Source organism: Oryctolagus cuniculus, chromosome 10 (assembly GCF_964237555.1).
Source record: "Oryctolagus cuniculus chromosome 10, mOryCun1.1, whole genome shotgun sequence".
NCBI lineage: Eukaryota > Metazoa > Chordata > Mammalia > Lagomorpha > Leporidae > Oryctolagus > Oryctolagus cuniculus.
In genome coordinates, this window is record NC_091441.1 from 93,421,793 (window position 1) to 93,445,393 (window position 23,601).

The window sequence follows — 23,601 nt, forward strand, 5'->3', positions numbered from 1 at the left end:
TAGGTTTTAAGAGAAGAAAACCAGAGCTGCCAAGCCTCTTTAAGGGTTGGCCCAGAGATGGAACAGTCTGCATTCATTGGTCTAGCAGATCACAAGGCTAATCCAGATTTAAGGAGAAGAGAAATAGAATCAATTTCTTAATAAAAGGAGAGACACATGTACAGGAAGGAGAGGACTTTGGGCAGGCATATTTGAAGAGCAGGTAGCCATTCAAAATTGCATTTTGTAGAAATATATTATAGCATTTTTGTTACATGGAAAAAGGGAGTGATGTTAAGAAGAAAACATGGGGGACAGATGTCGTGACACAGGTTAGGAGACCCTTCATTCCATATCAGAGAACCTGGGATCCAGTCCTGCCTTCGCTTCCAATCCAGCTTCCTAGAGGCAGCAGGTGATGGCTCAGTCACTTGGGTCCCTACAACCTGTGTGGGAGACCTGGAATGGAGTTCCTGGCTCCAGGCTTGGGCCTGGCTTAGTCCTGGCTGTTGTGGGCATTTGGGGGATGAACCAGTAGATGGAAGGTATCTCTCTCTGTTGATTGCTTTTCAAATAAATAAAAATAAACATTTTTAAAAAAAGAAAGTTGAGGACAAAGGAGAGGGTAAGACTAAGACTATAATACTGATTTTGTATGAAATCACACACATTCATATGCACACTTATAAGGGGTCTTCAAAAAGTTCCTGGAAAATCTATTTATAAATGGACTTCAGAATTTTGTTGCACCAGGATAAATTTATCTTTTAAAATTTCATTTTTTTGTGAACTCTTTGAAGTTCGGTTGTAAAAGAATTGGAAGTAACAGCAGCTATTTGTTAATAGAGGTTGGCTGTAAGCTATAGGATTGCCAGGGTTTTCATTTTCTTTTTATGTATATCTATATTTTATAACTTATCTATAATACTCTATTAGTTGTTTTAATAATTAAGGAAAGTTTTGGGTGAATTATAATTTCTTAGCAGATTTCCAAAATTAGAAAATGTATCTGTTCTACTCTGTGATCATGACATATAAAATTTGGCCTACAAAGTTGTACCCCAAAATATCTGTCCACTTTGATATTTAAAAATGTTCTTCTAAATAATTCTGGGGACAAAAAAATTCAAAAGAGAACAGCAAGCTATTTATTGATGACAATAAGAATATTATACATATAATCTTGGGATATGCTGCCATGTATGTAATCTTATATGTATTTTTTAGAAATTGTGATTGGAGATGAATGAATATTCAATTCAGAAAGGCAAAAAACAATAAACACAAAGGAAAAAGAAATGATCATTAAGGATAAAGAGATATCAATGAGATGGAAAACACAATGTAGTAAAATGTAGCAGTAAAAGCAAAAGCTGTGTTATGGGAACACAAAGAAAATAGACAAATATATTTGTCATATTGCCATCTAAAGAAACAGAGCAATACAAATAACACCAAGAACAAGATAGAGTGATTTTAATATTTTTGAAAAGGATTTATTTATTTTAAAGGCAGAGTTACAGAGAGAGAGTGAGAGGCAGCAAGAGAGAAAGAGAAAAAAGAGAGAGATAGATTTTTCATCCACTGATTCACTCCCCAAATGGCTGCAATGGCTGGGACTGGGTCAGGCTGAAGTCAGGAGCCCAGAATTCATCTGGGTCTCCCATGTGGGTGTCAGGGGCACAAGCATTTGGGTCATCTTCTGCAGTCTTCCCAGGTGCATTAGCAGGGAGCCAGATTGGAAGTGGAGCAGCCAGGACTCGAACCAGTGCTCATGTGGAATGTTAAGGAGGGGCCAGTGCTGTGGCATAGTGGGTAAAGCTGATCCTTGCAGTGCCCACATCCCATATGGGAGCTGGTTCAAGTGCCACTTGCTCTACTTCTGATCCAGCTCCCAGCAGTGGCCTGGGAAAACAGTATAGGATGGCCTAATTCCTTGGGCCCCTGCACCCTCATGGGAGACCCGGAAGGAGCTCCTGGCTTCAGACTTAATATTATTAAATATTCATGAGACCATCACATTCTTTCTGTCTGTCTCATCATTTGTGTAATTGAGTTCATACTGTTGGAACTGTTGATTTATTTTATTTAATTTTTTAATTTTTTAATTTTTTTGACAGGCAGAGTGGACAGTGAGAGAGAGAGAGAGAGAAAGGTTTTCCTTTGCTGTTGGTTCACCCTCTAATGGCCGCCACGGCCAGCGCGCTGCGGCTGGTGCATCACGCTGATCTGAAGCCAGGAGCCAGGTGCTTCTCCTGGTCTCCCATGCGGGTGCAAGGCCCAAGCACTTGGGCCATCCTCCACTGCACTCCTGGGCCACAGCAGAGAGCTGGACTGGAAGAGGGGCAACTGGGACAGAATCTGGTGCCCCGACCGGAACTAGAACCCTGGGTGCCAGCGCTGCAGGTGGAGGATTAGCCTATTGAGCCGCTACGCCGGCCCATTGATTTTTTTTAACAGAACAAATCATTTATGAAAACTTCTTAAGTACAAAATGATTTTTATATATTTTCAAGGAAAGCAAAATTAAATTTTGAGAAACATTAAAACAAATTTTCTTAGAACAGGTATATGATTGTTTTTAAATTTTTTTAGGGAGAAGGGAAGATTTAATGGAAAACATTTCTGCATAATATTTATGAGGATTCTTTTTTTTTAAGATTTATTTTATTTACTTAAAATACAGAGTTACAGAGAGAGGTAGAGCCAAAGGGAGGGAGAGAGGTCTTCTATTCTGCTGGTTCACTCCCCAAACGACCACAACGGCCAGAGCTGGGCCAGTCTGAAGCCAGGAGACTCTTTTGGGTCTGCCATGTGGGTGTAGGGGCCCAAGGAGTTGGGTCATCCTCTACTGCTTTTCCAGGCCACAGCAGAGAGCCAGATTGGAAGAGGAGCAGCTGGGACTCGAACTGGTGCCCATATGGGATGCCGGCACTGCAGGCTGGGGTTTTAACCTGCTGTGCCACAGTGCCGGCCCCTATGAAGACTCTTTAGGATATTTGTTACAGAACCCATACTAGAACTGAATGTAGTACAAAAGGGATTTATGGACAAATGTTTCAGTTATCCATTGCCCCAGGAATGCTACTGATCACAAAATATATCAGTGACACACTAAGAAGCATCTAGTCTGTTGAGTATGTGGTGCTCAGCTGGGCTCTTGGCTCTGCAGGTAGCAGCTGGTTGACTGTGCAGCTTGGCTGATCTTGGCTGGGCTTGCTCACAGTCTTGGGGTTGGTTGGTTATTGGTTGGGGTGATTTGGCTCCATTTTATGTTTCTCATCTTCCATCAGGATATACTGGTCGTATACTAATTGCTGTGAAGGAAGAAAATGAGTAAGAAAATAAACACAGAAGTACATTTGAGGCCACTACTTGTTTCAAATTTTCTGTCACCTTACTGTCCAGAGCGGGTTGTATCAGTGAACCTAGAATCAAATTGAGAGGGCACTGCCGTTAATGCTATCAGTCTACCTGGGATTAGATTATTGTCAGTGACTGCTGGATCCGGAGTATCAGCTTGGTTTCAAAGTTTAGCTCTGTTTTCCTTTGCCCTAAATTCTCTCTCAGGGAGGCCCTTCCCACATGGTGGTTCTCAGAGCTCCATCTTCCAAGCAAATAATTCTAGCTGCAAAGGCGTTTATCTTTCTAAGTGGTCCCAGCTAAAGTCATGATATGGAGTTGTTATAAACCAGTTAGTCACATGTGCAGCCCTAAACTAACTACTGTTATCTGGAGAATGGAGTATGATGGTTGGCCAGACTGGGGCCATGTTCTCATGCCTGGCAGTATCCAGGGTGGAACAAAGGGAATAAGCCTTATTTATATCTTATGAACTGTGAAGAAGGGCTTGGGAACAATTTCTGTAAGGAAAATAGAGATAGTACTACCAGAAAGTGTATGTGTGTATGTGTTGGGGAGGGGTGGTTGAGTGAGAGGAGATATGGATAGGCACGTAAAAAGAAGAGATGCCCCATGCATTGCTGGTAATGTACTTATCTCATTGAGACACTATCAGGAAAAACTAGTTATCGACTGTTCTGTGCTAAGTACCAAAGTATGTATTTTATCAACATCATCTTATGTAATTTTTTAAAAGTTTTATTTATTTATTTGAAAGTCAGAGTTACACAGAGAGAGGAGAGGCAGAGAGAGAGAGATCTTCCATCCACTGGTTCACTCCCTGATTGGCAACAGTTGGTGCTGGGCCCATGTGAAGCTAGGAGCCAGGAGTTTCTTCTGGGTCTCCCATGTGGGTGCAGGAGCCCAAGGACTTGAGCCATCTTCTGCTGCTTTCCCAGGTCATAGCAGAGAGCTGGATGAAAAGTGGAGCAGCCTGGATTCGAACTGGCGCCCATATGGGATGCCAGCACTGTAGGCAGTGGCTTTACCTGCTAGGCCACAGAGACAGCCCCATGTATTTTTTTTTTTTTTTTACAATGCTATGAGTTGAGTGATATTGCTTTGCATTCTCACACTTGGAAAGTGGAATTTCCTACAGTTAAAGAATTGCCTAGAGTCACTCAGCTGGTTAGTGTTAGAGTGGAGATTTCAACTCCAGTTTGTCCTTTTTAAAGAGTCTGTTCTCTTTTGATTATAAAGCTAAAGAAAAAAGTATACTAAAGACCCTATAACAGAAAGAACACAAGCTATATGCCACACCCCAGGCCATTCAGATTCTAATATTGAAGGAATAATCACAACCCTGTAGCCCCAGATACATAAAATTTCCACTAATACACTTGAGTGATCATCACAGGGACATTCTATTGCTTTTCTGTAGGGATTATGGGACAAGGAGCTGTAACCTGGTATATTTTTCCTTTGTTTGATTTCTGTATAATTGTGAAATGGATAATATGAATAGCTCTTAAAATTTATTTATTTATTTGAAAGGCAAATTTGAAAGGAGGGAGGGATGATGAGTGAGAAAGAGATACCTACCATCTAACTGCTGGTTTACTCTCCAAATGACTGCAATGATCAGGGCTGCACCAGGCTAAAGCCAGGGGCCAGGAACTCCATCTAGGTCTCCAGCCTGAATGGCAGAGGCCCATGCACTTGAGCAATCTTCTTTTGCCTTCCCAGTCACATTAGCAGGGAGCTAGATTGTAGCCATGACTTGAACCAGCCACTGACATGGGATGCCATTGTCACAAGTGGTGGCTTAAGCCATAATGCTGGCCCCAAGTTAACATGAATATTAAGGTTAACTGAAATGGGAAAAAATTCTTAAAAAGACTTAGAAAATGTGTGTGGAAGTAGAACAAGACAGGACTAAATGTTTTCTCTGGTGACAATAATGGGGATCTGGCTAGATGTGTCAGTGTCTCATTCATTGAGCTGCTGCTTTGTCTAGTTCCAAGATGGCTAACATGTGTCAGTTCCAGTTGATTGAGGGTCAACCATTTAGAGTGTTATGAGGGGAGAGTTCTGAACCTAGTGGGAAAAAGGACTGTGATTAATTCGTGATGTCTGTAAAGGGTACTGGAGAGGAAGGTAACAGATGCTTTCCAAATACTTAAATTCTGTATCCTAGGAAGCAGCAATTTCTTCGAGTGACTGTCAGGCTTCATATGTATGGATTCATGTACTTGATGATGGATTATTTTATTGCTAATATTTCCATGGTGGGGAATCTTTGGTGAACTTTCTAGTGATCCAAACTGTAACATACCACAAATCAAAATGGATAGCTTTATTTTCCTGAGAGAAAAAAAAGCCTGTTTTTTGCTCAAAACTTGCTTAGGAGTAGGGTGGGAGAATTTGTAAAAATGTACCTGTAATTAGTAAAGTTTTGGGGTTACTTTTCCTTTTACGTGAACTTCATAGGTGGAATGATCATTTATCTCTCAATATAACCATTTACCTGTCTATATATTGTAAAATGTCATGTAGTTGTAGTCAGATTTCTAAATAAGTTTGTTTTTACTTATCACTGTTTTCATTTTGCAGATCTTTGATTGGAGTCATTTTCTGGTACAGACTACGACAAGAATGCATTGAAAATTCTGGTCAACAGTGGAAATATTGACATAAGCCCCAACTTAGTATAGCATTTCGTCTCTTGAATAGTAACTCATAATACAAGAAAAATGTATGGAAGTGCAAGAACAATCACCAACCTGGAAGGTAGTCCTTCCAGGTCTCCTCGTTTGCCAAGGTCACCTCGTTTGGGCCATAGGAGAACAAGTAGTGGGGGAGGTGGAGGAACGGGCAAGACTCTGTCTATGGAAAACATTCAGTCTCTTAATGCAGCCTATGCTACGTCTGGACCCATGTATCTGAGTGATCATGAGGGAGTGGCTTCAACAACTTACCCAAAGGGCACCATGACTCTGGGCAGGGCCACAAATCGAGCTGTATATGGAGGCCGAGTCACAGCCATGGGGAGCAGTCCCAATATTGCTTCCGCTGGACTTTCCCACACAGATGTCCTTTCATATATGGATCAACATGGTGGTCTGACCAGCTCAACCCATCATCACCACCACCAGGTCCCCTCCATGTTGAGGCAGGTAAGAGATAGCACAATGTTGGATCTTCAAGCCCAGCTAAAGGAACTTCAGAGAGAGAATGACCTCCTCCGGAAAGAGCTGGACATCAAGGACAGCAAGTTGGGATCTTCCATGAACAGCATCAAGACATTCTGGAGTCCTGAGCTTAAGAAAGAGAGAGTCTTGAGGAAAGAAGAGGCAGCTCGGATGTCTGTCCTCAAGGAGCAGATGAGGGTTTCCCATGAAGAAAATCAGGTAGGTTATGACTTCCTCCGCATTTTTCAGCCTTAGCTTCTCACTGAGTAGTTGATGCTGTGCAGATGGCACCTTGACCTGTGCAGAAGAAAAACTTTGGCATCATCAAAAAGGTTTTATCTTAGAATGTATTTAACTTTGGCATTATAAGACAGTATAAGAAATATGAGGTCACAACTTATGGTTTCCTTTTTTCCAATCTTTGCAGAAGTGTGTGTGTGTGGGGGTTACTTATTGCCTAAATTTTGAACTTGGTAAATTTTGTTTTCTTTTTCAACAGTTGCAGCATCTCAAATGTACCTCTCTCTGAATAGAAGAGGAAAATGTTAATTTCTGCAAGAGTAGACCATTTAGAGGGCCACCTTTGAGTGGTGAATAGATTTTTTAGAGAACACCAGCAGTGTTATTTCCTTCTGAAATGGATAGGGCTTGTTCTCTAAGTGGCAAATGGAGCAATATGGAATGGGATGGGATTCAATGGATTTGATGTCATGTTAGAGACACACAGTAAATTTTAATTTAGTCTTACTGTCTTGATCCATTCAATATTAATTAACTACTCTGTTTACATGGTGCCCCATTGCGCACATTCATTCACACACACAAACACACATGTAAACAATACAAAAGCTTGACAAAAAACTAAAAAAAAAAACCTACCTACTCTGTGTGCAAAGTACCTTCTTACTCTTCACTGACCCATCCTTCATGTCACAACAAGGTTAGTTTCCCCATGTTTGCCTGCAGATAGGCCATTACCATGCATTAAAGCTCTCTGTGATTCTGTGATTACTTTTTTTTTTTTTAGATTTATTTATTTGAAAGAGTTACAGAGAGGCAGAGGCAGAGAGAGAGAGAGAGAGAGAGAGAGGTAGAGAGAGGTCTTCCATCCATTGGTTCACTCCCCAAATGGCTGCAACGGCCGGAGCTGCCCTGATCTGAAGCCAGGAGCCAGGAGCTTCTTCCGGGTCTCCCATGCAGGCACAAGGACTTGGGCCATCTTCCACTGCTTTCCCAGGCCATAGCAGAGAGCTGGATTGGAAGTGGAGCATCTGGGACTTGAACTGGTGCCTATATGGGGTGCTGGCACTGGAGTCAGCAGCTTTACCTGCTGTGCCATACCACCGGTCCCCTGTAATTACTCTTTACTTCCTTTACTGAGCCTGTCACACCTTGCACTGGAAGGCCTGGGCCAGTCTTTCCAGCCTTTTCTAGTACTACCTCCCTTCATGTCTATGCTACCTGTACGAACACTTGGTGACTCTCACATATACTCAGGGTCTCCAACCTCAATACCTTTGCTCTTGCTGCTCCCTTTTCCTGGTGGGCTTTTTCATACCTCTTTTTCCTCTTGTCACTTCCGTTTCTATCAGTCTGTATTTTTAAAGCCTACATATCTTGGGAGGCCCATTTTATATGCTGGTACTTTTTTTAAGGGCTTGGGGGTCAGGTATGCTTGGGTTTAAATCCAAGACTCACTTCTCATTGGTGGTGAAAGAGGAACTAAGAGATGAGGAGCAGAGGAAGCTTTGCCATTTGGCTTATAAATCTCCAGGTATCATTTAACTTTCTTTGGAAATGTGAGATAACTCTACTTGGCTGAATCTGTGATTCTCCAATTGGTCTTGATGCTGGCCTAATGAAGTTCTCAGGTTTTCTTGGGGTTATCTGCTGAACCACCTATATATTTCCCTCGCTAGAAACTGCCTTTGGAGATGTCTTTGGAGTCTAAGCTCCTGTGGAGGCATTTGTGACCTGCAAAAAAATCTGCCCCTTGTTCTCCTTTTATGTGCAGAAAGCAATCCTTTGCAATCACCTTATCGCTTTGACTGTCTCACAGAGCCATTGCTGGTTTTCAGATGTGGAAATGAGATTTTTTTTTAGTTGGAACAGAAAGCTTTGTTCTTCACTCCTAAATCAAATCTGTGCTCTTCACTATCATTTCTGGTTTTTTCTGACTTTGCTGGTTCATAATGTCTTTGTGAGCCTGTTACTATGTTATGCATTCACCCCCTGTTCTGTGTTGGTTTTGTCCTCATTTTAGATTTTTGGACAATAGTTAAAAAAGTTAAGGAATGATATAAATAGTTACAAAAACTTTGAAAGGCATTCTCTAAGCTGTCAACGCCAAAATGACTTTTATGCTTTTATCATTAAATTTATTTTGGAGCAGACTCTTAATTGTACATATATATGTATTTATAAATTATATGAGGTGCTACAGTGCAAGCCTATTATGTGTCTTCTAGATATTAATATTTAAATATGGATGAGATGAAGTAAAATAAATTGTATATTGAGGCAAATTTTAATGATACACAAAAGCATTTTTACTTTCAGTAAAAGCCACTTGTTCATTTTGTCAGGGATAATTCAGTTTACTCCAGGTAGTATCCATAATTCCACCTGATTGCCCCATGTTACCAGAAACTGGGAGAGAGTGAGTGCTTGAGGGAGCTACTGTTACCCTCTCACACGGACTCTGTACTGTGATCACAGGATGCCAGGATGCTGTGGGTATTGTTACAAGTGAGTGTGTAACATATGATCTCATGAAAACCCCAGTGTTAACCTATTAAATATAAGTAAAATGTAATTATTTTCTCTTTTAAGTGAAAGCATATAAAAAGATAGAAGCATAGAGACTTTGTAGACTCAATTTACTTATAATATGATATGGTATTGTAAAAAATATAAAGATTGATAAGAGGCAAGTAATTTGTAGAAAACTGAAGCACTCTTTCTTCCAGTCTTGGATGTATATTAGGATCCTGTTTAGAAGCATCTGAGTCCCTGTTGGTCAGGATAGGGTAAGTTCTGCTACAAGCAACCAAGAAATGGCAAATCGCAGTGGCCCAACACACCAGACATGTATTTCTTTTCTTTCTTTCTTTTTTATAGAAGGATTTTATTATTTATTTACTTGAAAGACAGGGTTGGGGGGTGGGGAGAGAAAGTGAGAAAGTGAGAAAGTGGAAACGAGAGAGAGAAGAGAAGAGAACAAGAGAATAGATAGATCTTCCACCAGCTGGTTCACTCCCGAAATGGTGGCAATGGTTAGGGCTGGGCCAGGTTGAAGCAGGAGCCTGAAGCTTCATCCAGGTCTCTTGCATGGGTGGCAGGGGCCTAAGCACTTAGGCCACCTTCTGCTGTTTTCCCAGGAACATTAGTAGGGAGCTGGATAAGAATTAGAGCCTCCGAGATTCGGACTGGTACCCATTGGGGATGCTGGTGTTGCATGCAGCAACTTTTTTTTTTTTTTTTTTTACAGGCAGAGTGGACAGTGAGAGAGTCCTTATGCCAGCACCGCGGCTCAATAGGGTAATCCTCCACCTGCGGCACTGGCACCCCGGGTTCTAGTCCCAGTCGGGGTGCCGGATTCTGTCCCGGTTGCCCCTCTTCCAGGCCAGCTCTCTGCTGTGGCCCGGGAGTGCAGTGGAGGATGGCCCAAGTGCTTGGGCCCTGCACCCCATGGGAGACCAGGAAAAGCACCTGGCTCCTGGCTTCGAATCAGTGCGGTGCGCCGGCCGCAGCGCGCCGGCCGCGGCGGCCATTGGAGGGTGAACCAATGGCAAAGGAAGACCTTTCTCTCTTTCTCTCTCTCTCTCACTGTCCACTCTGCCTGTAAAAAAAAAAAAGAAAAAAAGAAAGGTCTTCCTTTTCCGTTGGTTCACTGCGCTGATCCGAAGCCAGGAGCCAGGTGCTTCTCCTGGTCTCCCATGCAGGTGCAGGGCCCAAGCACTGAGGCCATCCTCCACTGCCCTCCCGGGGCACAGCAGAGAGCTGGCCTGGAAGAGGAGCAGCCGGGACAGAATCCGGCGATCCGAGCGGGACTAGAAACCGGAGTGCCAGTGCCGCAGGCAGAGGATTAGCCTAGTGAGCCGCGGTGCCGGCCACATGCAGCAACTTCACATGCTGTGCCACAACCCCTCCAACGGTCCCCCCCACCTTTAAGATTTTATTGTTTATTTATTTATTAGAGAGAGAGAGAGAGAGAGAAAATAGATGTATTTCTTACTTGCCTAAAGTATGGAAGTTTAGAGCAGGTCAAGGGACTCCCCAAGACAGCCCTTCTCCATGCAGTGACTCAGAATCCAGGCCTTCTGTGTGCTGATGCATGGCTTCAAGGTCACCACACCAGGGGAAGAGAGTGCCTGGAGATGGCATGTTTACTCTTTGGTTCCTCCCACTGGAAGTGATAAAATCAAAGGGAATGGAGGTATAGTCCAGTTTAGTCCTCTCCTCTGCCTTGATAAGAGAGGAGAGGCAGATTTGGGGGATTACTCCCAGTGAGGTTTTTGGGTTTAAGACTGGATAGATGAAATGAAGTTTGGACAACAGTCTAGATGTCTACTGTTGTTGTTGTTTCTATTACCACTGCTTCTACCAGCAGACATGTATTGAGGGCTTACTCTGTGCTAGGAATTGTGCCTAGAGCTCTGGGTACATTATCTTCTTTATTCTTTGAATTAGACATCTGAGGTAGGTGCTAAAATCGTTCCCATTTTATGGATATAACATAAATATAGAGGTTATAAACACCTGGTCCAAGTTCACAATTGATAAGTGGCAGATATTTCTTTTTCATAAATAGATCTTTTTTTAAAAAAGATTTTATTTATTTATTTGAGAGAGAGAGAGAGAGAGAGAGAGAGATCTTCCATCCTCTGGTTCACTCCCCAAATGGCTGTAACAACCGGAGCCAGATCAATCTGAAGCAGGAGCCAGGACCTTCTTCTAGGTCTCCCATGCAGGTGCAGAAGCCCAAGAATTTGGGCCATCTTCTACTGCTTTCCCAGGCCATAGCAGAGAGCTGGATCGGAAGTGGAGCAACTGGGACTTGAACTGGTGCCCATATGGGATGCTGGCGCCTCAGGTGGAGGCTTAGCCTAATATACCACAGCACTGGTGAGATAGATTTTTTAATGCTTTGGTCTATTTCATTCCAAAGTTAAAGTCGTAACTTTATGGTCATCCCTCTCCTTAAAAGATCGCTTAGCTCTCTGTAGAATCTTGGTGTAACAGGAAACTTATATTCCATATATTTTAGGTGGACAAAGTGACTAGTTTTAATAGGATGACTAAGAATATGATTCAGTTTAATTTGGGTTTTTATTCTTAACTAGGAATTTATTTCTTTTTCCTAGAAATGGCTTCTATTCCCCTTTTCCATAGTTTGTTTCCCTTTAGAGGAAAAATTGTGGAAGAATTTTTGTATGGAAGAAAGAAACAAAAAAGACACGAGAGACAATTTACTGTAGTTTCCTCCACTATAGCAACCAAAGACTGTCTCTATAAATGTCCTTCTTCCAGGATTGTTTAGATAGGTAGGCTTTTACTAATATAAATTCAGGTGATTTAAAGCAATGTAAAACATACCATGGGAAGGGAAGCAGGCCCATTTCAGGGTAGAAGTGAGGAAACTCAGGTGTTCTTATATGGTGCTGGCTTTTGGTTTAGTGGTTAGGAGATCCACATCTCACACTGGAGTACCTGGATTTGAAACCTGGTTTTGGCTCCTAATTCCTGCTTCCTGCCAGTGCAGCCCTGGGAGGCAGCAGTGATGGCTCAAGTAATTGGGTTCTTGCCACCCACATGGGAGACCTGGATTGGGTTTCTGGCTCCTGGTTTCAGCCTGGTCATTCATTGTGGGCATTTGGGGAGTGAACTAGTCGGTGAAAACACTCTTTCTGTTTATCTACCTCACAAATACATAAATAAAAATTATAAAATATGATTCTTCAACTCTCTTTAAGAAAAAACTGCCATATTTATCTATTTATTTGAAAGGCAGAGAGTTACAGAGAGTGAGCAAAAGACAGGGATATCTTTCTTCTGCTAGTTTACTCCCCAGATGGTTGCAATACCCAGGGCTGGGCCAGGCTGAACCCAGAAGCCTGGAACTGCATCCATGTCTCACACATGGGTGGCAGGGACCAAACATGGGGCCATCTTCCACTACTTCTCCCAGGTGCGTTAGCAGGAAGCTGGATCTAAAGTGGAACAGTTGGGGTTCAAACTGGCATTCATACAGGATATTGGTATTGCAGGTGCCAGCTTTAAGCTGCTTCACCACAATGCTGCCCCCCACTCCAAAAATGCTCTTATTTATGAAATTCATGGTTCTGCAAATTTAATGCTAACTAGCACAGGCCATTCCCCTTATGTGCAATGTTGTAGAGGGCCCTTGTTTATCAATTTCTTTGCAGTATTTTTTTAACTTTTATTTAATAAATATAAATTTCCAAGGTACAGCTTTTGGATTACAGTGGCTTTTTCCCCCCATAACTTCCCTCTCACCCACAACCCTCCCATCTCCCACTCCCTCTTCCATTCCATTCACATCAAGATTCATTTTCAGTTATCTTTATATACAGAAGGTCCATTTAGTATATATTAAGTAAAGATTTCAACAGTTTGCACCCACACAGAAACACAAAGTATAAAGTACTGTTTGAGTACTAGTTATGGCATTAATTCACATTGTACAACACATTAAGGACAGAGATCCTACATGGGAGTAAGTGCACAGTGACTCCTGTTGTTGATTTAATGATTGACACTCTTGTTTATGGCGTTAGTAATCACCCTAGGCTCTTGTCATGAGTTGCCAAGGCTATGGAGGCCTTTTGAGTTTGCCAACTCCGATCTTACTTAGACAAGATCATAGTCAAAGTGGAAGTTCTCTCCTCCCTTCAGAGAAAGGTACCTCCTTCCTTGATGGCTCCGTTCTTTCCACTGGGATCTTACTCTCAGAGATCTTTCATTTAGGTTTTGTGGTTTTTTTTTTTTGTTTTTTTGTTTTTGTTTTTGTTTTTTTTTTTTTGCCAGAGTGTCTTGGCTTTTCATGCCTGAAATACTCTCATGGGCTTTTTAGCTACATCTGAATGCCTTAAGGGCTAATTCTGAGGCCAGAGTGCTGTTTAGGGCATCTGCCATTCTATGAGTCTGCTGTGTATCTCGCTTCCCATGTTGGATCGTTCTTTCCTTTTTAATTCTATCAGTTAGTATTTGCAGACACTGGTCTTGTTTATGTGATCCCTTTGATTCTGAATCCTATCATTAAGATCAATTGTGAACTGAAACTGATCACTTTGACTAGTGAGATGGCATTAGTACATGTCACCTTGATGGGATTGAATTGGAATCCCTTGGCACATTTCCAACTCTACCATTTGGGTCAAGTCCCGATTGATCATGTGCCAAACTGTACATCTCCTCCCTCTTTTATTACCACTATTATATTTAACAGAGATCACTTTTCAGTTAAATTTCAACACTTAAGAATAATTGTGTACTAAATAAAGAGTTCAACCAATAGTATTAAGTAGAACAAAAAAAAATACTAAAAGGGATAAACTATTAAGTTGTTCATCGACAGTCAGGACAAGGGCTGATCAAGTCACTGTTTCTCATAGTGACCATTTCACTTCAGCAGGTTTCCTTTTTGGTGCTCTGTTAGTTGTCACCGATCAGGGAGAACATATGATATTTGTCCCTTTGGGACTGGCTTATTTCACTCAGCATGATGTTTTCCAGATTCCTCCATTTTGTTGCAAATGACTGGATTTCATTTTTTTTTTTACTGCTGTATAGTATTCTATAGAGTACATATCCCATAATTTCTTTATCCAGTCTTGCAGTAGACTTTGAAGTCCTCGTTGCTCTGTCCAAGAAAGCTGAACCTAACTGCAGACCTAAGGGAGGATATTGAACTCTGTGTGCTATATAACTGTTAAGAACCTTAGGGCCAGTGGGTAGGTAGCCATGGACAAATTTCTTTTGTACAAAGGGTTGATGCTCAAGTCTTTGCATGTAAATCCCATCCCTTTCCCTCATACTCTCCCTCTGCCATCCCCTCAAGCTCTCACCAAGGCCCTACTTCTTAGCCACACAAATCTGCATGCATATAAATACATTTGGAACCACTAACAGTTAAAGAACTGGAATTTGGAATTATGTGCTTGCGTCATAAACCAGGGTACATGGACACAGATTTATCTTTGTGTTGTCACTTGTGCTTTTACTTCATGGTGTGCTTTCTTAAAGTGGGTAGAGCAAGGCCCAGTATTATGGACAGCCAACCCTCATGGACAGTATTATGGACAACTAACCTGCGGACTGATCTGGGGAGGCCCAGAGAGAAAATATTAAGATTGTGCGTTCTGCAGCTACTCGAGGCTCTCCCCTTGTTATTTTTAGTGGCTTGTAGGGATAAATGTTGCAGGGGGAAGGATGGATGTAACTACAGGGAAGTAAAGTAGCCTGATTTCTCTAAAAGGATATTGGTTTGTCTTTTCATCACAGCTCCATTCTGTTCACCTTTGTGATGGAAATCAGAGAGGAGACATTTTTCAGAAAATTCAAAAGGATGTATTTTGCAGTTTGATGCATATTCCTGGATATGAGTGTAATAATAAGCTTTGCATTTTTCATGGATTTTTTTTCCAAATTAAGTATACACACAGCAATTTTCAGACATTTTCCTAGGTTGTGCATGGCTAGCCGCAGCTCTGCATGGATATAAATAGCATCACACACACTAGGAGATTGTACTAGATCTAATATTTACCCACTCTGTGTGTGCAGAAGTGGGACAAGGTCACTGGGAAATGTAACCCAAGAAGTGTAAGTAAACCTGTCTGGGGAGTGTTATGGCTTTTAAGCCATGGTTATGTGATAACTTCTATTTCTGGTTTAACACGATAGGAAAGAATCTACCGTAAATCAATATTAATATGAGTTTTTTTCAGATTCAATGTATGATTTATTGATTCTTATTCTGAGACTGGAACTTGAAGAGATTGAGATGGATCATATTTCTTTGTTCATTATCATATTTTTTTCTTTTATTCCAAGAGTATCAGGGATATTTCAATAGGGGTCATCTACTCTGTTCCAAAATACTCATGTCATTGTGAGTGTCCAGATATGATGAGTTGTAGCAATTGGAAGTGAGTGATAGGATTTATTTTATTCCTTGTTGAGAAGCTGAGAGGCAGCTGCATAGATCATTATTTGCTGATAGTTCAATGGCCACTGTGGTCATCTCAAGTCCTGAGTACTTGTGGAATCTAGGACTGAACTCAGGAGTGTTGGATCACATCATGTCTGTGGGTAGGATTTAGATGTGTTCACTACCAAGAAAGACCTGTCTTGCTCCTGTGCCTTTTTTAGATCTAGATTTAGATTTTTCTGGTCAAAGAAACTGAAAATACAACATATTGGATATATCTATCCTTGAAATTCATAATGCATATGTTCTAAGCGGAATTGTATCCCTATAAAAGTATATGTCAAAGCTCTAATCCCCAGTACATCAGAATGTGACCTTATTAGGAGATGGGATTTATACTGAGGTAGTAAAAATAAAAATGAGGTCTTTAAGGTGGGCCCTAATCTGATATGACTGTTGGCCTTACAGGAAAAGGGAAGTCCTGACACAGATACAGGCACCTATAGAGGGAAGGTGATGTAAAGACCCCTAGGGAGAAGGTGACTTTGTGGTACAAGCCAAGGAGAGAGGCCTAGGACAGATTCTTCCCTCACAGCCTGCAGAAGGAACCAGGTTTGCTGACACCTTGATCTTGGAGTTTGATGCTCCAGGCTATGAGACAATAAATGTCTGCAGTATTTTGTTATTACAGCCGTAACACGTGAACCCACTATGTCATCAGAGATGTTCCGACTTGCAGTTAAAAAATGTTTATTAAATTTGCTTAAACATAGCAATTTCCCAATCCTAATTGACCTTGAAATTTTATCTTAAACTAAGTGGAAGAGCCTATGTATTAGACAGCTATTGCTGCAATAATGCTGTAGAACAAATCATCTCCAAACTTTTTTTTGCTCAAAAGACAAGTATCCCTCTTCCCCTCTCCTATCTGTGGGTTAGCTACGACTTCTTTGGTCTGGGCTGGAATCTGGGCACCGGACTCTAGGCTACAAGTTGGCTTTAGATGTAATCCCTTGACTCCATGTTCTCCTTGGCACAACAGCTACTCAGTTCTTCATGGTGGATCATGGATGCCAAGTATCCAGCCAGATTCAATGAACACTTTTAAAGCCTCTGTTGTATCATGCCCACTAATATTCTCTTGACCAAAGCACATCCCATGCCCAGGCCCAAAGTCAGTAGTATTGAGGAAATCTACTCCCTGCCAAGGCACAAGTGAATGAGGTGAATATGTATGTGTGTATCTTTAGAAACTTCTAATAGATATTCCTAGAACTAAGGATGGAAAACCACACTTTGGGAAAGGCCGCTATGCTTTAGTAGCACCTCTGGAAGGGAGATGGGAAAGGAGGCCTGTGAAGGTGGATGAGCACTTCCTTTTTTTTTTTTTAAGATTTAAGATTTGTTTTATTTATTTGAAACATGGAATTACAGAGAGAGGAAGAGACAAAGGGAAAGAAGTCTTCCATCCGCTGGTTCACTCCCTAAATCGATGCAGTGGCCAGAGCTGAGTCGATCCAAAGCCAGGAGCCAGGAACTTCTTTCTGGGTGCAGGGGCTCAAGCACTTGGGCCACCCTCCACTGTTTTCCCAGGCACATTACTAGGGAGCTCAATTGGAAGTGGGGCAGCTGGGACTTGAACCGGCATCCATATGGGATGCCTGTGCTGCAGGCCAGGGCATTAACCAGCTGCACCACACGCTGACCCCTGATGAGCACTTTCAATGTGGTCAAAGTTTCCATCAGTGACTGGGCCTTCCAGAGTGTCCTGATGATGCCTGATTAATGCCTGAGGAGGCCAACAAAACTAATTGGAAATCTGAGGTATTCTAGGAAAGCTTTTGTTTTCCTGATTAAAGGAATGAATGTCATCAGCAATGCTCTTCCCACATTCTCCCTGTCTCAAGTGTTGATATGATGCCTGAAGTGGTGTCAGCCATGTTGTAACTGTGAAAGAAAGCCCGAGACATATTCCCTGTCCTCTCTGAGCAGTTGTACCAGCACTGGCAGGGGCCTGCCTCCAGACTCCTACTCATGTGAGAAAATAAACCTCTTGTAATTGTAGTCACTGTGGGTTGGGCATTCTATTAGTTGTAGCTCAATACCTTTCAAACTGATGGAATATAGGAAATTCTTCATTGATAATCATTAGTCATAATAATTACCCATGTTGGTAACCCCTCTAAAACAACAGGTTCATTTCAATGAGGTTAAATGAGATTTTAGAAGAACTTACACATTAGGACAAAAATCCTACTTACTAATTAATTTATGTGAGAATCTAAAGTAGTAACATAATTGCCACCCAAAGCCAGGATAAGCAAAAAAGGGAAATTTATTAATTTCTGCAAAATTGCAAAAGAAAGCGTCAGCTGTGGAGCTTTGGGTTGACTGGATCCAGAACCTCAGACCACAGAAGGACTTTGTATATCCTCATTGCTTCATTTCTGATTTTCAGTGTCTGCCTCTGTCCAAGGGGACTTCAGAATGTTTGTGGAGGGGCTGGTGCTTTGGCGTAGTAGGTTAAGCCTCCACCTGTGGCGCTTTCATCCCGTATAGCGCCGATTTGAGTCCCTGTTGCTCCACTTCTGATCCAAGTCCCTAATAATGGTCTGAGAAAGCAGTAGGAGATGGTCCAAGTGCTTGGGCCCCTGTACCCATATGAGATACCTGGAAGAAGCTTTTGGCTCCAGGCTTCAGATTGGCTCAGCTCTGGCCATTGTAGCCATTTGGGGATTGAACCAGCAGATGGAAGACCTCTGTCTCTCCCTCTCTGTTTCTCAAATAAATCTTAAAAAAAAGTTTGTAGAAAATGAATTTAAAAGATATGATTATCTGTTACAAAAAAATTTCATGAACTTTTGAAGTACTGTCATATGCAAGCCCTATCTTTGTCTGTGTGATCTTTGTCTTTGTGTGTGCAAGTATTTTAGAACCACAATTCAAGGTCATGAGAGTTGCTTATCTTCACTTTCTGCTTGGAAAATTCATGGAGGGTCTCTTGTTGTGCCATGGTCATATCGTACCTCCAGGACTTGATGTGTGTGTGTGTGTTATGGAAGAGGGAGGTATGTGAGAAGGGATAGCTGTGACTGGTGTCCTTATTAGAACTACAGGCACTGGGAAAGGAGCAGTTCTCTAAAGGAACTAGGAAGAAGGATGAAAGGGTGTGCTAGGACAAGGGCAACACATCCATGGCATTGACTTGAGCTGTCCTTGGTCTCCCTCTTTCCAGGTATTTCAAAGCTTATCAGTTCTTTCAGGACTGGAGAATTAAGAAGTCAGTCATATTGCTTCTATGTGTAAGTTTATTGAAGTGTGACTGTGTGTGTTTTCCCCATTGCTACATAGACACAAGCTCTTAGAACTGGTTAATATGAGTATAAAGTAGTTTAGCAGTATAACAAAGCTCGGGATACTGAATCCTAGCAGGGCAACAACAAAAAAATCCATGTTCTTCATCTTGAAAGCCTTTCTTAGCTCTTTAGAGAACTGTAGCTTTTGTCTAGTTTTCCATAAAGCTGGAAAATCTTTGGTCCATACTTAGGTGATGACCAACTCAGACAGAAACTACAATTTTCAATGACTTTCCAAGGTAGGTGAAAACTTCATTTGGTTTGGGAGAGAGATGAGTTGGTACTGAGCCAACAGTTAGTTTCTTTGTCTGCTAGAAGGTAGGAGAATGATTTGAAGTGAAACATACATCTTTGTCACAGATGTTGGTTTTTGCCTCCATAATCTCTTATAGCCAGTCCTAGAATCAGTTATATGCACCACATTAGTAGCCTTACAGAATTTTATTCCCAGGTTTTCATCTAAAAGACTTGACTAATGGTAGCAGAATAGACATTCTTATATGCTGGACTTGGGAGAGCTAAATGATTTCCACCTTCCATTTTCTCTCTGAATCAACATATTTAGGCAATGGGATTGCGATAGCACACAAGCAAAATGAACACTTTGGAATATTTCAACAAATAAATGATTTTAGTCTCACTGATGCCCAAGGTACTTATTGAAACCATGCTCAGGGAGTGGAAGGCAGCAGGAGTGGTCAAATTCCCTGCCCACATAAAATTCCTTGTAGTCAACATCTTCAGAGAACTGCAAGAAGCAAGTTCATGTTGACAGTAGAAAAGTAACAGAGTGATTTTATCAGCCAGTGCAGATGGGGTGGGTTCTGATCCTGGCCTCTGCTGGCCAGAGCCCAATTTCAGTTTCTATAATTAGTTGCAGGTGCAGCTCTTGTGCTGTTGTTTTGGAGTTTGCTGACATCTGTGTGCAAATTCCTACCACCCCCAGTTGGCAGTTGGACTCAATAATGGTTTGGCTTTGTGGGAATATAGAAAATTGTAGATCTATTTCATACATATATAGGGAGAAAGCTGCTCTAAAGGTCGGATTTTGAAAGCTATGGAAATCATTTTCAAAGGCTTGGGAATTGGCTTTTAGGCAGAGTGTGGGCATGCAACCAAGAGCTGGGGCAGACTGACAAACAGAATTCTGGCATGTGCAGTTTCTTCTCTGTTTCTCTGGGAAGCCAACACTTGACTGTAATTTGGAAGGGACATGTAGCCATTTTGTTTTCCAGTAGAAAAAATTCGAAGAGAGGAGTAAAGATGAGGCAGCTACTTCTTATCCTATAAACCGTGGCTGGGCTCGACTTGTCTGGTGGGGCCATATACATTGATCAAGTTAACTTAGTGGTTCTCATTTGGGGTGATTTGGACAGTGTCAGAAAACATTTTTGGTTGTTACAATGTGGGGAAGTATTCAGTTTGCTACTGGAATCTGGTGGATAAAGGTCAGAGAAGCTGCTAAAAATCCTACAGTGCCCAGGGCAGCCCTCTACATTATCTAGCCCAAATGTCAATTAATGTGAGGTTGAGGAATCTTAAGTTAGCCAGGTGATTACTGTAACTTCATATATCATTGCATTTTACCTTCACTCAGTGATTTAGTTTCATGTTGTGAAATGATGATCAAACTGTATATTTTTTAAAGATTTATTTTAAAGGTAGAGTTACAGAGAGAGAGAGAGGGAGAAACACACACACACACACATACACACACACACACACACACAGAGAGAGAGAGAGAGAGAGAGAAATCTGTCTGCTGGTTCATTCCTCAAATGACTGAAATGGCCAGGGATAGGCCAGGCCAAAGTCAGGAGCCAGGAGCTTTATCCAGGTCTTCCATGTGGATGTGAGGGTGTAAGGACTTGGGCAGTCTTCTGCTGCTTTCCGAGGCACATTAGCAGGGAGCCAGATTGGAAGTTGAGCAGCTGGGGCTTGAATTGGCATCCATATGGGGTGCCGGTATCACAGGTGGCAGCTATACCAGTTACTCCACATCTGCAGCCTCAGGTGTATGTAGGTTTGTGAGAAGGGTGATACGAAAGCTAGCACTTGATTCATCATAATGTGGGGGAATTGTCAATGATGTCTTTTTTATTTTAATTCTTGTCTTGGCCTGAAGTAGTAATGATGACTCTTCAAATATTCTTTCAGAAGTATGTGTTTGGTAAATAGTATCATTTGTATAAGGAGATTTTTTTTTTTTTTTTTGAGAGACAGAGCTAGAGCTAGAACTAGAGGTAGAGATGAAGAGAGTCTAGCTGCTGGTTCACTCATCAAATGTCCATGGCTGGGCTAGGCTGCAGGAATCCAGTCACTTGAGCCATCACTATTGCCTCCCAAGGTAGGCATTAGCAGGGAGCTAGAGTCAGGAGCTAGAGCTGGAGCTGGGCATTGAATCCAGGCCCTCCAATGTGGGATGTAGGCATCTTAATAGGAATCTTAACTTAATAGGCATCTTAACTGCTGTGCCAAATTTCTGCCCCAAAAACCTCTTTTTAAAATACTATAATTTCTGTATACGTGCCCTTATGTTTTGTGGTGGTTTTTTTTTTTTTTTTTTTTGTCTAGGCCTGACATTGAGGAGAGGGATGAACATTTTTGAGCACCTTCTATGTGCCAAGAATGTACCAGTTTCTTTCCATGCTCTGTCTTCCTATAAGATATCTCCATTTTATAGACAAGATATAAGGCATGGAGAGATTAAGTGACCTTCCCGAAGCCTCACTATTAGGTAGAGCTGAAATTTGGTATCAGGTATGCTTAGCTCTAAAATCATGTTTCCACTATCATGAAGGGAAAAACAGGATTCACTTGAAAATCAAGGAATTTGGTGCTGGAATGAAAGCCCTAATATAGGGTGGGAGTAACAATGTGCTGCCCAACAGCATACTTTTAAAAAAGATTTATTTATTATTATTTTAAGGATTTATTTGAAAGGCAGAATGATGAGGGGGAGGGAATGAGAGAGAGAGAGAGAGAGATATCTTCGATCCACTGGTTTACTTATCAAAATGACTATCACTGCCAGGGCTGGCCCATGCCAAAGCCAGAAGTCAGGAACTTCCTCTGGGTCTCCCACTTGTGTAGCGGGAATCTGAGTACTTGGCCATCATCTGCTGGGTTAGCAGGAAGCTGGCTGGATTGGCAGTGAGGAGTAGCTAGGACTCAACCAAACATTTGCATATGAGGTGCATGCATCCCAATGTCATCTTAATTTGCTGTGCCACAATGCCTGCTTTCCATGTCTTAAAGAGTTCTGTTAAAGAGGGATACAAAAAGGACAGAGAACAAGATTGAGGAATGGAGCTAGTTGTTGGGAGCAGCAAGCAGGGAGGGCAGGCAGCTGGTAGCAAATGCATTCTTGTCAATTAAATGAGCAGAGGAGAGCATCAAGAGAGCACTCCTCCCTTGGAAACTCATCCATAAGGATGGGAGGAAGCAAGTCTAGGACTGGCTGGAAAATTAAAACCACAGGTGGCAGAGGAATAAGAGAGATTATCTGCCAGGTTTCTCATTAAAGGCCTGACAGATGCATTCAGGTGGTTATGACTTTGACAAATTTCCAGGATGCACAAGAACAGAGAGAGCTTCAGGGCTGGGGCTGCTCTTTATTTTGGATTACTTGATTCTAATGAAGGATGGCCTTCATGACCTGGCCTCCATCTTCAGAAGCCTGAGGGTAGCCTGCTGGCACCTCTTAAGTTCTTTTTTTGTTGGTATCTAACCCGCCTAGGGTGGTCATACCTGTTCAGGCTTTGTCTTTGGGTTGTTCCACATCTTGTGTTTTAAAATAAGGTCTTCCTCTTTTGGGTCCCAGCCTTCCTGATTTCTGCCTTTCCTGGCAACTTTTCCCTATAAAACCTCTTTTTTTTTTTTTTTATTCTCCTTGAGAATCCAGACCATGCATTTACTTATTCATTCAGTCACTTCTTATTTAAGGGAGCATATGGTTGCACGTAGCAGAACCCCATTCAAGTTGAGGGGAAAATGGAGGATTGACTAGGAATACATAAGGATTCCTCCCAGACCCTAAGGGTAGGTAGGGAAGTGAAGTCACTAGGGGCTGGAATCAGAAGGTATGTGAAGGGTGATCAAGAATATGGATAAAGTCAATCTCTCAGTGTCTCCCTGGCACCACAAGCACACATCTCTATCTTATCTTTTCTCATGATATTTCTTGTGTACCCTCTGTGAAAAAGTAGCCACTCAAGTAAAGCATATGTGTCTTCTCCACGGAGCTGCTCAATAGGAACTGACTAGAGTTGCTGTGCAATTTCAGGTTTGGAGAACCAAGACTCTGGCTCCAGCTTGGGACTTTTCTAGGTCCAGTCAGCTGTGGCCAAGGATGTGAGTTATGAGATCCACACCACTTCATCATGGCTATGAAAGAGTGTCTCCGAGGAAGGGATATTATGGGTAAATCCTCTAACAAGGGAGTGTGTGGTACGGAGTAAAGGGCAGTAATTGCTCAGAAATAATTTGTACAACACGAAGTTGGAAGCTTGCCTTATTTCAGTTATTAGGAAGCCAAGAACTATCAAGTAAGACTTCT

At 41.9% G+C, this 23,601-nt stretch overlaps 1 protein-coding gene across 26 annotated transcripts in view; it reads left to right on the forward strand.

The window, feature by feature from the left end:
* Nucleotides 1–23,601, forward strand: part of ERC2 (ELKS/RAB6-interacting/CAST family member 2) — a 1,007,328-nt gene that overhangs the window by 30,472 nt on the left and 953,255 nt on the right. For all 26 annotated transcript variants that reach the window (XM_051852289.2, XM_051852290.2, XM_051852291.2 and 23 more), the window contains one exon: nucleotides 5,935–6,731. In XM_051852289.2, the coding sequence (XP_051708249.1) occupies nucleotides 6,075–6,731 (657 nt within the window). In that variant the 5' untranslated portion in view covers nucleotides 5,935–6,074. The remainder of the gene's footprint in view (nucleotides 1–5,934; nucleotides 6,732–23,601) is intronic.